This window comes from Podarcis muralis, chromosome 13, assembly GCF_964188315.1.
Source record: "Podarcis muralis chromosome 13, rPodMur119.hap1.1, whole genome shotgun sequence".
Classification (NCBI taxonomy): domain Eukaryota; kingdom Metazoa; phylum Chordata; class Lepidosauria; order Squamata; family Lacertidae; genus Podarcis; species Podarcis muralis.
In genome coordinates this window covers 22,143,893-22,160,223 of record NC_135667.1, presented here as the reverse complement: position 1 = coordinate 22,160,223, position 16,331 = coordinate 22,143,893, and the positions used below count along the sequence as shown (strand labels likewise).

The window sequence follows — 16,331 nt, the reverse complement described above, 5'->3', positions numbered from 1 at the left end:
TTAGGGTGCCTCCAGACCATCACTGTTTTGTGGGAGGGAGTAAAGTGCGCATAGCAGGAATTTAGGTTTGCACAATGTGGATTAAACCACTCTGTTGCAAAAGCACAAGAAACACATTTTCTGTGGTTAGCAAAATGTAATGCGGAAATACATTGAAAAGTGTAGGAAGAATGAATGATTAACAGGAAGATGTGCAACCATGCCACAAGCAAATTAGAAAGAATGAAGGAGGACAATGATCATTGTCATAGAACAATTCCACAAACAAATCAGTCTAACCTGTATCGAAGATTTGTGCAAACAAATCAGGATGAATGCTCAATAAATAATGCTCTAGTCATCTAGTCATCCAGAGCTGTCCTTTCTTAGCAGGAGTGATCAAATGGACAGCAGCAATAGTAGCAAGGAGTAGGGAAGGCAGTTAAAGAATTGCCAAAGAGGGAAAGAGGAGCACACTAAAGTCACCTTTCCAGGGACCCCTAACAATCCTGGAGACAGCAGTGCTGGTGGGCATAAACTCTGTAAACTTCTTCAATCTACTACTTACTGTCTCATGGTGATTAATAAGCCTGAGTTCTGATGATGCAACTATCCCTTCCTCACTGTAGATTAATAATGCAGGAACGTTACAAGGGAACATGATGCTCATGATTGACACTAGTTTCATCTCATAAAGGGAAGATTTAAGTAAACACAGAAAGAATCTGAGTTACACAGTCAGCCTAAAGCAAGGTGGGGGAACCTCCAAACTGTGAAGTGGATCTGGTCCATGGGGCTTCCCCATCTAATCCACAGATTCCTGTTCCCACATCTCCCTGCTTCCCATGCAATAATTAGTTTTGGAGCCAGTGCTAAATCTTTATATTTCTGAACCATGAAACTGGAAACTTACATATTCCATTCCTCTTGATGTTTTTGTGTGAGAGAGAACAATGGACACAGACTACTTTGCTAGCTAGATTAAGTTAAACTGTGTCAATGGGAACATTGGTCGTAGCCTGAATATTCAGAGTAAATCCATTGATGTTAATGGACATGCCTGACTTAGATCCATTCATATCCGTAGGTCTACTCTGAGCTTAACTTAGATGCAACATGATATTTCCAAGAAGCTCAGAACAGTGGATTCACATTCCCATGGCTGTGAAAATTATTCTTGCTACATCAGAATCCATGGATCTCTTCCCATGAAAAGTAACCCCCATGGGATTTTCACAAGCCAAATCATGAAGAACTCTGTTATAACTTGTGATGAAATGAGCCTTGTAGGTGTTATCATTCCCTCCACTAACCATTCATCTGAGTTGCCAACTCCGCCAGCCCCAGATATCAGCAAGGCGTTGACATCTTCAAAGGCTGCTTTAAAGGGTAGGGGTAAGTGTGGTGTGGGAAGAGAGGCACATAGCACAGGCAGTTAGTGACTGTGCCATGTGCCAGCCCCTCCTCCAACCTGGGGAATTGTGGTTGTCATATCAGCCAGCCAGCCCTTGGGTTTGTGACAGCTGCTGTTGAATTCTAGGTTGGCCCAGAATATAATCTCCCTCATCCATGATCTGATTGTGGATGAAGAGGCTGATCTGGCATGTATCACTGAAACCTGGGTGGGTGAACAGGGTGAAATGAATGAGAGCCAACAAACTGAAACTGAATCCAGATAAGACTGAGACACTGTTAGTGGGTGGCTCCTAGACTGGATGGGTGGGAGATCACCTGCTCTTGATGGGGTTACACTTCCTCTGATGGAGCAGGCTCATAACTTGGGGGCACTCCTGGATCCTTTGCTGTCGCTCGAGGCTCAGGTGGGCTCAGTGGCCTGGAGTGCCTTCCATCAGCTTCAGCTGGTGACCCAGCTATACCCTTATCTGGACAGGGATAGCCTAACTATTGTTGTCTATGCTCTGATAACTTCAAGGTTAGATTACTGTAATGTGTTATACATAGGGCTGCCTCTGAAGATGGTTCGGAAACTTCAGCTAGTGCAGAATTCAGCAGCCAGGTTGCTCACCAGAGCAAGATGGTTTGAGTATATTACACCGATCGTGGTTCAAATGCCCTGGCTACCAATTAGTTTCCAGGCCCATTTCAAAGTTCTGGTTTTGACCTTTAAAGCCTTAACCGGCTCAGGACTGCAATACCTCAAGGACTGCCTCTTTTCATATGAACCCACCGGGACCCTGAGATCATCTTCTGAGGCCCTTCTCCTTGTGCCTTCTCCTTGAGAGGTCCAGAGGGTGGCAACACAAGAACAGGCCTTCTCTGCAGTGGCTCCCCATCTGGGGATTCTCACCCAAGTGCCTGGCACCTTCATTATATACCTTTAGCAAAAATGTTCCTTTTTATCCAAGCCTTTGGTTGATTTAGAATCATAGAATCATAGTTGGAATAGACCACAAGGGCCATCGAGTCCAACCCTGCCAAGCAGGAAACACCATCAGAGCACTTGATTGACATCCTATTCCCTTTTAAAATGTGTGGGGGGGTTGGGGGGGAGTTATTGTTGTTTTATTTTGATTGTGTATTTCGTGGTTTATATTTTGATTTTATTCTGGGTTTTATTCTGAACCACCCAAAGACCTCCAGGTAAAGGGCAGTATATAAATTCAATAAATAATAATTTTTCCACGCTCCATTAGCAGCTGATTAAGCTGCTCTCCATGAAGCTGATAAAAGAGACACACCTCAGTTCACCCACAACAGCAGCAAAAAGTTATTGGAGCCGCATCTGATAACACAGCTCCCATCCAACCGGTACCACAGGCCCTGGAAGCCTAGAGCTTTAAGGACTGCTGGTATCAGCAAGCTATCACTAGAGCACTCAACTGAAGTGGGTGGGCCACATGATCCAGAAATGATGCATGGGAAGATGCAATCAGGAATGCCTTCTTCAGACACATGACAATGGACTAGGGTAGATGTGAAGAAGTTGATGGGGCCTTTAGGTAATTTTGTAGTTTCCAAGAGCAGGCCGAGTGCAGGGATGCTTGATGCATATGCTTCTCACCGAGGAGAAGATGTTAAACATCAGCAGACATGGTTAGTGTCAACAATGCATGTCCTCACTCACATTTGAGAGTCCCACAAGATCTTACAGAGACCTCTAGAGGCCAAAAGGAATTATTGTGAAAACAAGAAATATTTGGTGGCTTCTTGTTGTTGTTTTGCTAAATGTTTTCCTTGTTCAGGGTGCTATATTACCAAAAACCGTCCCTCTTTCAGAATCCATTTCTCCCTGCCCCTGTCTTGCTATCTAAAAATAAATGTGTCTTCTACCTTCAGCAGGGATAAACCAAGGAAAGGCTTCTTTCTGGGAATTTGGACACTGACATGAACCCTGGCACTTGAGACTGTTCTCTTATGTGTACCTTTTTATAAAAATGTCATTTGCTAGCAATCAGTATTGAAAATTGCAATTTTAAAATTTGCCATGTAGAAATTTTAGATTCATCTATCAAAAAAACCTTCCAATCTTGTTTCCACTCTAGTCTTAGATGCTTGGAAATTCACAAGCTCCAAGGTACCAACACCTGTTCACCTTACCTTAGAAAATGGGCCATGTGAGGAACTGATCGATCATGGGTGATATATGGAGAAAGGATGGACATTAATGTGTCAAATTCTTCAAATCCCATGTCATATAATCCCACCTTTTCCATGCTCTGCTTTCTGAATTTCTAAAACTCCAAACATTCACTCAGGAGCTTCTTGTATGGACATGCCGTCAGTCTATCATTGTCTCTTTGGCTGATGTCAAATAGAAGAGGTGTGTGTTGTTCTGATCATGTCACCTTGATGTCAAATATCTCCTTTCTGAATAGAGACAATAGACCCATTGAAAACTTTCCGCCCTAACTCGTTCCTTTGTGTAGGTGGCATTATTTAACCCTTTTGGTGTGTGTAGGCAAGAGAATAAAAAATTAGCTTCTGTGTGATTGAATTTGATGTGGGCTGATTTACTGGTAGCATAAGCATTGTGAGTCAGTAATGGGATTTCTCAGGGTGGGGCGGATATAAAATACCAGTTTGTTTGTTTTTAAAAGGGTGCAGTCAAATAGCAACTTCTCTTCCTATATGCTCTTGTAGGATGTCCTATCAATTCCATAACATTTTGTTCCCCACCACCACATCAGTAATGGGCTGGGACCGGATACAGCCTTCAAATCATTGTTTAGAAAAGTTGATGAAGTGATTTCTCACTGGTCCAGGGTAGCAATTCACCAACAAGGTGCTGCAAAGGGGCTTTAGGTCTGCTTTGAAAAACTAAGGCACCATGCAGTGATGCTGTCAGGGCAGGATTTGGGGCAGAAGTCTAGGACACCATTCAACAGAATAGGCAAGAGGGCCCCCCAAAAACAGCAGGACTATCTTACCATATTTGGAAGCATTAGCTATTATAATCTAAGGGGATTGATTGACAGGATTCCTGAATGAGTATTACATCCAGAGCCAAAAATTACCTAAGTGCACCACTGACAACATGTTGCATTCATCTACCATAGGGCTGCCATATATCCTGGGTTTGCCCATCGAAAACAGCATCCGGGTGTAATTTCTGAAAAGCGGGAAAATGTCTGGGAAAGCCAGAGCATATTGCAGCCCTATATGAATGCAACATGTAGTCGGTGGTTTTTAGTTTTTTGGGGTTTTTTGGGGGTTTCTTTTCGGAGATTTTGCAAAGCAAGCAAGCAAGCAAGCAAGCAAACAAACAAACAAACAAACCCTCTACATGCTACAGAGAGCCAGTGTGGTGTAGTGGTTAAGAGCGGTAGTCTCGTAATCTGGTGAACCGGGTTCGATTCCCCGCTCCTCCACATGCAGCTGCTGGGTGACCTTGGGCCAGTCACACTTCTTTGAAGTCTCTCAGCCCCACTCACCTCACAGAGTGTTTGTTGTGGGGGAGGAAGGGAAAGGAGAATGTTAGCCGCTTTGAGACTCCCTAGGGTAGTGATAAAGCGGGATATCAAATCCAAACTCTTCTTCTTCTTCTACAGAACCAGGTTATATAATGCCCTGTTCTTTATAAACAGCCTTTCCCTGTAAGCATGAACAGATCATGCTAGAGGTGTATGATAGAAATGTTTATTTTTGTTTGTTTATTAATTGACTTATATCCCACTCTTCCTCAGTGGCAAACTTCAAAAAGTTAAACAATACAATTTAAAATAAAATAAAATAAAAACCCATTTGAAAACGAACCAAAAACATTTTAAAACAATTTTGAAACATTTAAAAACATCTAGAAACATTTCAAACAATCAAATACCCCAGTTACTCATTTCAAGGTTTCCATGTACAGTATCTTAAGAGCATAAAATATGAAATTAGATATGTAATTAAATACATATTTAAATGTACAAATGTGCATTTTATCTTACTATTCACATTTCTAAATGTATTTTATCCTAAGCTATTTTTTTCCTCAACTAGAAAAATTTATCAAAATGCATGAAATGTATTGTAAAATCAGGAGAAAATTGTACGGGAGATGCAGATCAGGTTAGTTTGCATCAAGATTTGTTCAAATTACATTTGTCAAGCACTTTAACAGGCACCAAAGGTTACTTAGGAAAAGCTAAAATTACTCCTTTTTGTAATGTACCATGAAAACTCAATGGATATCATTAACAACACTATAATCATCAACACCAATTAAAAAGAAAAAAATATATATTATGATTAAACAAAGAAATGGGGGGGGGGAATCTTCTGTATGGTTGGGAGAGAGCTCTAAGGTTATCAAGTTTAACCACTGTGCTGCCTTTGCATTACCTACAGAGCAGGCAATAACATCCTGACACACCTAGAATCCTCCAATTTAGACCTCAGGGCTTCACCTCTCATCACATTAAGGTCAGCTAAAGGGCAGTAAAGTTTAAATTGTATTTCCTGATATTGGAGCCTGTAAACAAGTCACCTGATTGTCAAAAGTGTCCTGGATGATCTGATCACGCTGCTATGATCACTCACAGTGGTGCCTCCAACCTATGGGGGGAAAGGATTGGGGCTGAAAGACCAAGAGAACGTGTTGCTCCATTGAGCCTAAGTTATAACTAGCACAAAATGCCAGATCATAGTCTTTATATTCCTGATGTCCTTTTCTTATTACATTTATATCCCACATTTCCTACATAGAGCTCAAGGTGGTGTACACGGCTCTCCGTCTCCCAATTTTACCCTCACCACAACCCTGTTATGTAGGTTAGGCTGAGAGACTGTGGCTTGCCTCAGCTTACCCAGTGAACTCTACTAGAGAGTGCATATTTGAACTCTCATCTCCCAAGTCCTATTTAGGAATGTGGAACCTTTTGGCTCTAGTGCCAGATCTCTATCTGACCCCACCTAATGGGCCAACTTTGACTGGTCGATGGGACAACCCAGCAATCACTTCTAGCACCCTTTTCTTGCTGAGGGTTATCCCACAAGTCTCCATTTCTACCAAAGAAAGCAACAGTCAACATGTCTGTTCAGATGTGACAAACATGTTTTCTTCAGCAATTCCACAGGGAATCCCTGGATTTGAGCTGGTGATTACCTTCCTCTAAATTATTAAAAACATGTAATTGAGTCTGCTGCTCACCCAGTACTGCTTGAAGTTTCAGCAACCATGAGAAAAATTAACAGCATATTATAAATAAACCCAGCAGCATTTAGCATTAGGGAGAGTGACTGGGTCTGATACTATGATCTCCAATAGTCTACATTACATACTTCAAGACATATCTGTGAGAAAGTACCATTTAAGTTGATGGTTTACATCAGGACAACTCTAACAATAGTGCTGTAGAAAAGCAAAGGATCGTCTATGCACAGGCAAGATTTCCTTCATTCTGAATATGATAGTTTTAGTGGTCTTGATGCTGACAATGATTCCTCACAATGTATGCCAGGCTCAAATTGTGAAATGTAGGGTTTCCCATCCACATCGCCCACAACACATATACCATCAGCAAGGAAACATCATCATTGGTGGCATTGCAACTCATGGCGGCTTCATGAAACCTTTAACAGCTTTTACTGAAGAACCGCCACTAGCATTGCTTGAAGATTACATGTAAGAAGTTTATTTCATTTCCATGTCCTTCCCTCTGAAAAGACCAGTGCTAGTGCTACAACATATATGCAGAGGTATATCAACATAGCCTATAGAAAAAAGAATGATTGAATTAAGGTAAAGCTGAAGGTAAAGGTTTCAGTTTTTCTAGAGGACGAAGACTTCTGTGCAATACATTTAAGCTTCCTAAAATAAAAGTCTTTCTTTCAACGCCATTTTCTTTTACCTTCTTATATCTTTTTCCTCCTGACTGTTACAAAAAGTTCCCCTCCTGTTTCTTTGGCCCACATTTCACTTCTGCTTTTATTCTTGCACCACTCATGCCTTTCTTCAACACATTCTAATGTCATATGTTAATGTAAAGATTGTTAAACAATGCTGATTTTTGGATGTTCCTGGAAACCTCACTCAGAGGCAATTGCTTCTGGTATATCTGCATTTTATCATAATTTGCATATTTCATGTGATGTAAAATACTAGAATCTTTTGACTCATGAGAGCTTCCATCAGCTCAGTTCCTTCCTCTGACTTGATATGAAAACAGATATATTCCTACTTGTTTAGTTAAATTCCATTTTCTCATATAATTCTTTTTCATAGAAAGTAACTTCATAAGAGAGCCGATAATAAAGGCCTATATTGAAAAACATATATTTGTACCTTGGAATTACAGAAGGATGAAGTTTATGATATAACTCACAGGTGACTCACAAAATGTTTAGTGTTCTATGTTCTGAAATTGTTGGGCTCTGTTATCTTAGCCCAAAGCAGTTTAGCTCATGTTACCAAGGAGCTCAGCCTTGCTGTTTATTAAATATAGCTGCTTTGATTGAGGAATTTCACTCTACTGGAGGGTGTTTAGCAATGGCTTATACAAGCCCAAGAAGGGAAGTGTGCTATATTGTACATTCACTCTCCATTATCCTCATCCATAGGAAGTGATAAAAGGACTCTGGGTGTATGCAAATGCCTTGCTCTAGATTCAATTCCATTTACACACAGTCACCACCAGCTTACTCTTCTGCTTGGACAATAAACAGCTCTGCTGTAAATAATTCACCATGTGAGATTGTCAGAAAGCAAAATTCACATGAAACTTCAGCAATAATTCAGATAGATGGCACTGTTCTACTAGATTCTGTAATCCACACAGGGCAACATCCACATGGTATGCTGTGATGTCAGGCACAAGCTCTCATAATATACTCATGTTGATAACACGTCTCTGTGACATGCATGCATGACTGAAAATTTAACCTAACCCTAATGAGTATCTCAAGAAATACAATTCATTAAGTACATTATTCTAAGTGCAGTGAGGTGGGCTTCCACCAACCAAGGCTGTAGCTTTGAGTGTGTTGACTAACACCCTTCCCTCATGTAGTTTCCTTTTTTAAACCTCCCCATTCCAATCAGCATGAATGCAGTTATTCCAGCTCCTGACTGCTCTCAAGGAGGGGCCCAATCCTGAATTGGCTCTTTGAAGATAAAGGTGCATGGGAACCACGGGAGGCATGGATTTGCTCTGAAGCCTAAAATTGGCAACTGCTTGTGGAAAAACTCTTAAATGCATCCATGTCCACAGAGTTCTTCACAAGCATAGCATAGGTGTTTGTCACAGATGAGTTCATCTCTGCTATTGGAGGACCACATCCTCGTAACCCTAACCTTCTCCAGCCAGAGAATCTTGACTTTAGGATTTCTCTAGAATATTGCAATCAACCATTATCACCATGAAAATGCAGATAGTGATGTTGGTTTTTCAAAAAGTGTGAAATATCATTCTGATACAGAATGCAATTTTAATTCTAGTGTAGTGTCAAAGAATTATCAGCATATTTTGGCCTTGGCATTTGCAGTAAAGGAGGTCAATGACAACCCTCAGATCTTACCCAATATCACCTTGGGCTTCCACATATATGACAGCTATTTTAATGAAAAGTTAACCTACCATGCCACAATGCTACTTTTATCTTCGTTAGAGAGGTTTTCCCCCAACTACGTCTGTGACATCCAGCATAATCTGACAGTGGTCATCGGGGGACTGGATTCTGAAATCTCTGTTGTTGTGGCAAATATTCTGGACATCTATAAGATTCCACAGGTAGAGATAATGTGCCATTGTGTATATTGAAATTATGGGAATGCAATACTTTCTCATGCGGCTTTTGTCCTTCCAGATTTATTTTGCACTTCGGAGACAGGGAGGTTGATATTCTATTAGAGCCACTTCCAACCTCGGGAGGAGATGATGTTGCGGGCTTCATGCCCCCAACACACTCACGGGGGCTGGGTCTCAGCCCCCGCACGATTAGGGGAATCCTTGGCCATGTCATCCCCTGGCCAGCCAATCAGCTGTCCTATGGGTTGTGGCCTGCCCCCATTTAAGGCAGGCACGGCCGGGAATCTCCCTCTTTGGCTGCAAATCATCACAACTTCCTTGGTACTGGTGGTTAGGCATTGGTAGGGGTATTGTTATGTAGATGGATGGGGGGGGGGAGGAAACGCCATCACCTCCCCCGGATATTGAAGGGTAGTCCGATAAAGGATGTGGCCCTGGTAAAGGGTAAAGAATAAAGGGGTGTGGCCCTGTCCGAAACCTATGGAGCTGATGGCCTCAGGCACGCCCCAGATCAGTGACCCTGGCAGAGTTCCTAGTTGATGTACATCAGCAGGGCTCCCCCTGCTGGGGTTAACCCTTCCCAGTCTTCAAGCACACAGTCTGAAGCCTGATAGTTGGTTAGGACCAATGCCTAAGCCAATACCGCTCATCACCTGTAACCAATAAAGTTGTGTCCAATTTTAGCCCATTAACCTAAAATAACGGTGTCATGAGTTTTTATTCCTACTGGGGGGAGGTGGGAACTTGCCATGCAAACCCGTATTTATGACTTATGACATGGTAAACCAACAATAATAGCATTATAGACAGCAAAATACCCAAGCAATGATAAAGCAAAGTAAACGTAGAACGGCAGGACAAAGAAAGTTAGGGCTTGTGTTTTTTTCAGTTTTTGTATAAATTCGCATGTATGTTTCATTTTACTCTTTCCTCCTGCCCCTGTAGTTAAGAAGAAACATCTTTTTAAATTGTTGTTGTTGTTTGAATAAAGAGCATTGAATCCTTCTTTGCATGGAAAAGACTTCATACTGTGAAGGAGGTGCATGAGAGTTGTGGTAAGGAGAGCCTTCCTAGGAAAGGAGTTTCATCAAATAGACATCCATGTCCCAGAAAAACACATCTCACAATATGCATATGTCATATTATAGTATAGTATAGTATAGTGTAAGCAATTTTGCAGATAGCCACATAAGGTAGCAACCACTGCAGTAGGGCAAAACCATCCTCCCAGGACCAGCATCACTGTGGCTTATTTGGACAGTGCTGGTTGGTGTTGTTGTCAGGACTGTGCAGATGCATCAGAAGCCCTTTACACTGATGGATCCATTCTTCCCTGAGCTTGCTTGCACTTTGACGCACTTCAGCACCATCCAGGGATGCTGCAGCAACAACAGTGTCAGGAGTGAAGCTCTGCTACACTGCACTGCACTTCAACGAAGAATTCACAATAGAAACCATTTGCTTCATTTTGAAAATCTTTAGTTGCACCTGCTGATGTCATGTACCTGAAAAAAAGAAGTCCTTAGACTAAGCACTAATCTCTCAGGACTAGCCCCCTATCTGGATAAGAGGCAATAATATCCACTTACCTTATCACTTGCTATAAACCTTGTGTCTTAATGTATTGAGTGATCAGAGCATATGAAACTACATCTTAAAAATGACTATAACTGTCTCTCTTTCCCTTCCTGCTTTTTCTTTTAGCTGGTATATGGTTCGAATCCAGTGATGAATGATAAAACTCCAGGGCTTGATTTTTACCAGATGACCCCTCAGGAAACCCTTCAGTATACAGGGATACTCTCTTTGCTTCTTCATTTTAGATGGGTGTGGATTGGGGTTGTAGTCGCAGATACTGACAGTGGGGAAAGATGTGTGCAAATCATCATTCCACTGTTTTCTCAGAGTGGTGTCTGTTTTGCCTTCATAGAAAGAATCCCCATGTTTATTTCTTTAGATGAAATTGATGAAAACCTGGAAAGAGGAGGTAAATTACATAATGAAATCATGAATAGTAAAGCCAACATAGTGGTTTTTTATGGAGAATCAAATGCCATGATGTATTTGAGATGGTTTCCATATCTGGCAAAACAAGAATGTGAGATAAGCATACCAAGAGGGAAAGTTTGGATTCTTACAGCCCAGATGGAGCTTACATCAACAGTCTATCAAAGGAATTTTGTTACAGAAATAATCCACGGTACGCTAGCCTTCAAGATTCACTCCAATGATGTACCAGGATTCCAGTCTTTTATTGAGAGCAGAAATCCATCCATCCCTAAAGGAGATGGGTTCATCAGGGACTTCTGGCAGCAGGCCTTTGGTTGCACATTGTCGAAAACGGATATAGGTAACGTGGATGGATACATTTGCACTACAGAAGAGAAGCTAGAGAACCTTCCCAAACCCTTCTTTGAAATGAGCATGACGGGCCACAGCTACAACATCTACAATGCTGTCTATGCTGTGGCCCATGCTTTACATGCAATGTCCTCATCTGGAGTCAAGCACATTGCAAATCTGGATGGAGTGAGAATGAAACTACAGAATCAAGAGAAATGGCAGGTAGTGGCCTGAACATTTTGACATGATAATGAATAATATCTACAGTATTATAACATTATTTCCCATTAAATGTAGGGTTAGGGTTAGGGTCAGCTGTGTGTATTCTTATCAGTTTACTTAATAACATAGTGATCCTTCCTATTGTCTCTCAGTTATAAAGGGTTAGCAGATATTTCACCAGTTGCCTCCTGCTCAAAACTCTTCAGAAAATAATTCTTGCTACCATTAGACATTAGTCTGAAAACCCTATCCCTTTTTATTCCATCTAGCTCCATCACTACTTGAGACATGTTTCATTTAACAACAGTGCTGGGGACAAGGTCTCCTTTGATAATAATGGGCGGTCACTAGCTGGATTCGATGTCATCAACTGGGTGGTTTCATCCAACCAATCTTTTCACAGAATAAAAATTGGGAGGATGGATCTGCAAGTTCCTCCAGATGAAGCATTCACTATCAATGAAGAGGCCATAACATGGCATTACTGGTTTAACCAGGTAGGATCCAATCAGAGATTTAGGGTGGAAGTGTTTTAGAGAATAGTGTCAGTAACTGTATCTTTTCAAAACTATCATCAAACATATAAGAGCCCAGACTAAAGATTAGTGTCAGTATTCTCTCAAAGTACAACCTAGTTCTTTAACGAACAATCATGTTAATAATGCATCTGTTTCCAGTGTTGCTGTTAGCCTCACACCTAAGACTATTATACAAAGCTACCAGGTGGTCTTTAAAGCCTTCCTTCTGTGTGTCTGTGATGGAATGGAATCTGTACATTAATTTGCATGTAAGGTGCGGTCCATATGTGATTGAAATTCCTTAACTTTGCAAAAAGAAGTGGAAAGGCCCATGAAACTTAAAGATTCCAAGCTCATTATTTTGCTTTCTCATTTATGGATTAGGCCCAGCCACTTTCTACATGCAGTGAGAGCTGCCATCCTGGTTCTAGCAAGAAAGTGAAAGAAGGGAAACCATTTTGCTGCTACAATTGCATCCCATGTCCAGAAGGGAAAATATCAGACAAGGAGGGTAAGTAAGTATAACTGATGCTACTGGGTGTTTTCTGTTCTCGGTATTTTAATTTGATTTGCGTAGGGGCACATTTTTACAATCAGGCTACACCAAGCTCGATGTTTTCCCCTTGTAAATTTCGGTTTAATTGATATGGGATTGATCCAATAAGGTGAGGAAAATCAGGCTCCAAACTGCTTCACTTGGGTCACAGACTATTTGTTTTCATGGTTTGGTGATGAGTGGATATCTAGTCACTTTCTGTTACTCCTTTTTCCACACCCATTATTCCTTCGTGCTTTTGTTTGGTTTCTAGTCATGCTCATAACTATTTCTGGTGTGCTTCTGAATGGAACTAGCGGTGTATATTTTTTGTTGGTCCTCAGATTTACACAGAACCAGAAAACTGAACAGGCAAACCACAAAAAATCCTCTACAGTCTATTACACAGCATGTTAAAATTAAAAGTGTAAGCTGACAGTTTAAAACTGATTTCTTTTCTATTCCTGCTGTGCTCCTATTTCCAGTGTTCCTGAATATATTGCCTATGAGCTCCCATATTTGTGCAAAACCAGAAATCTCCAGAAACAAACTACAGATAAATATCTGTTTTAATGTGGTATACTTGTGCAGGTTTCTGGTTTTGTTCAACTTTGAGGGATTCTTTAAAAACAAAAACAAAGATGTAGGGGTCAACTTATACCACTGTGAAAGGAACCATTTGGGCATATTATTAAGGTTTAATGTAAGATCAATACCATACCCTTTTCACATATTACTGGTGTGTGAGGTTCTATTTCACACATGAATTCTTAATCATGCTATGATCAACATAGTGGGAGCAAAAGACGGTGTTACTTTGCAGCTGTGGCTATATGTACAGCCCTGCATATATATATATATATTTACATTAGACCTCAACACTCAGGTAATGCAGAAAGAAGGCTTATGTCTTTTCCTGTTTCAGATATGAATGACTGTATTAAATGCACAGATGAGAAGTACCCAAGTAAGAATCAGGATACATGCATTCCCAAGACTGTAACCTTCTTGTCTTATGAAGAACCTTTGGGGCTCAGTTTAGGCTGCATTGCTCTTTCCTTTTCTTTGATCACAGCTCTGGTGCTGGGGACATTTATGAAGCACCATGGCACTCCCATCGTCGTTGCCAACAACAGGGACCTCACCTACACCCTCCTCGTCTCCCTCCTGCTCTGCTTCCTTTCCGCATTGTTGTTCATTGGCCAGCCTCAGAAGTTGACATGTCTCCTCCAACAAGCTGTTTTTGGCATCATCTTCTCAGTGGCTGTTTCTTGTGTATTGGCAAAAACCACCACGGTAGTTCTAGCTTTCATGGCAACCAAGCCAGGATCAAGAATGAGGAGGTGGGTGGGGAAAAAGCTGGCCACCTGCATTGTTCTTTCCTTTTCCCTTATTCAAACTGGCATTTGTACTGTGTGGCTGGTGACCTCTCCCCCTTTCCAAGATGTAGACATGCACTCAATGGTTGATGAAATTGTACTGAAATGTAATGAAGGGTCTGTGACCATGTTTTACATTGTCCTGGGCTATATGGTCTTCCTGGCAATTGCCAGCTTCACAGTGGCTTTCTTTGCCAGGAAACTACCTGATAGTTTTAATGAAGCCAAGTTCATCACTTTCAGCATGTTGGTCTTCTGCAGTGTGTGGCTATCCTTTGTGCCAACTTACCTCAGCACAAAGGGGAAATACATGGTTATTGTGGAGATCTTCTCTATCTTAGCTTCCTGTGCTGGCCTTCTGGGCTGCATCTTTTCCCACAAATGTTACATTATTGTGTTTAAACCTGAGTTGAACAGCAGGGAACAGTTCATAAGGGTTAAACATGGAAGAATTTAATAAATCTCTTTCCTTAACTGTAATTTTGCAATCTGGATTTATCTTTGTTTGTCCAAGTATTTGTTTTGGTTGTTACTCAGATATTGTAGTGATGATATGGTGTTTATTATTATGTTGTATCTATTGCCCCAGTTCTACAAAAGCTTAAAAATGAACCAGAACTCCAACTTATGAGAGCCTTGGTAGAAGATAAGGTTCCTGAAATTACAATCAATGTTGCCAAATTCTGTGTAGCCACTATTAGGCGCAGGAAACAAGAGCTTTCCAATGCCAATATGCAGACGAAGGCAAATACTTAATTTTATTTATGCTGTCTAATTTTAAATTGCTGTTATGGCCTAATCTGTATCAAAATTGTCCTTTGTTTTTTCCGGTGTTATGCTTCGCTGACTAGCTGTACGAGTTAATCTGGTCTGTGACCGTTTAATAAAATTTGATTTGATTTGATTATTATGTTGTACACAGCCTTGGTAGTTTATGGTATTGTATGTGGCATGCTTAAATGGTTATAATAATTGAAAAATCAATCTTGAGCAGTTAATGTGGAAGTCCTGGGCTGTCCAGATGACAAGACCCCCTCTTGGCCTTGCTGAGGTAATACAAAGGAAAGCAAAACAATATACTTGGCACCAGTTTGGCTGCAGGAATTGCCAGAAGTCAATGTCTTCCCTCACCCAAATGTAATGTTATTGTGTTGAAGCCTGAGTTGAACAGCCAGAAACAGTTCATTAAGTAAAAAGATGAGAGAATTTGAATACCCCTGTCCTTTATGATAATTTGTAAACTGGAAATGTATTTGCTCTGCAATATATTTGTAAATGTTTTCTTACATAAAATTTTAAAACAAACTTTTCAAACTCTTCTTTGCTGAAAACCCTTGCAAAAGGTGAACAGACATTTCATCAGTCTTCACCTCCTTGAACACTGCCCATGTCATCATTCTGTTATTTTCATGACACATTAGTCCAAAGAATCCTTCTTGCGTTATGAAGATCCTGTGGTGTTCTGTTTAGCCAGTCTTGCCTTTACCATTTCTTTGATCACAGCTTTGGTGCTATGGATGTTTATGAGGAATCATGACATTCCCATCATTGTTGCCAATAACTGGGATGTCACCTACACTCTCCTTGTCTCCTTCCTGCTCTGCTTACTTTCTGCTTTGCTGTTCATTGGCGAACCTCAGAGGTTGGCGTGTCTCCTCCTACTAACAGCTTTTGGCAATATTTTTTCAGTGGCTGTCTCTTGTATATTGGCAAAAGCTATTACGGTAGTTTAAACTGGCACTTTACTGTTTGGCTGGTGACCTCTCCCCCATTCCAAGATGTAGACACACACTTAGTGACTGAATAAATTATAATGCAATGTAATGAAGGCTCTGTGACCATGTTTTACATTGTCCTGGGCTATATAGGCTTTCTGGCAATTGCCAGATTCACAGTGGCTTTCTTTGTCAGGAAACTACCTGATAGTTTCAATGAAGCCAAGTTCATCACTTTCAGCATGTTGGTCTTCTGCGGTGTGTGGCTATCTTTATATGACCTCTAAGGGCAAATACATGGTAGCTGTGGAGGTCTTTTCTATTTTAGCTTCCAATGCTGGGTTGCTGGGTTGTATCTTTGCATCCAAATGTTACATGCTTTTGTTGAGGCTTGAGCTGAACAACAGGAAAGAGCTCAGAAGGAGAAAAGACTGAAGAACCTAAAAATC

General features: G+C 40.9%; 1 protein-coding gene across 1 annotated transcript; it reads left to right on the top strand.

Annotated features, from left to right (window-relative positions):
• The first annotated feature begins 1,226 nt into the window (after positions 1-1,226).
• Positions 1,227-14,742, top strand: LOC144325315 (vomeronasal type-2 receptor 26-like). Its single transcript, XM_077918154.1, has 6 exons — positions 1,227-1,374; positions 8,908-9,152; positions 10,875-11,735; positions 12,005-12,232; positions 12,638-12,764; positions 13,714-14,742. The coding sequence occupies exons 1-6, from the start codon at positions 1,227-1,229 to the stop codon at positions 14,622-14,624; spliced, it is 2,520 nt and encodes an 839-aa protein (XP_077774280.1). The 3' UTR covers positions 14,625-14,742.
• The last annotated feature ends 1,589 nt before the right edge of the window (positions 14,743-16,331 follow it).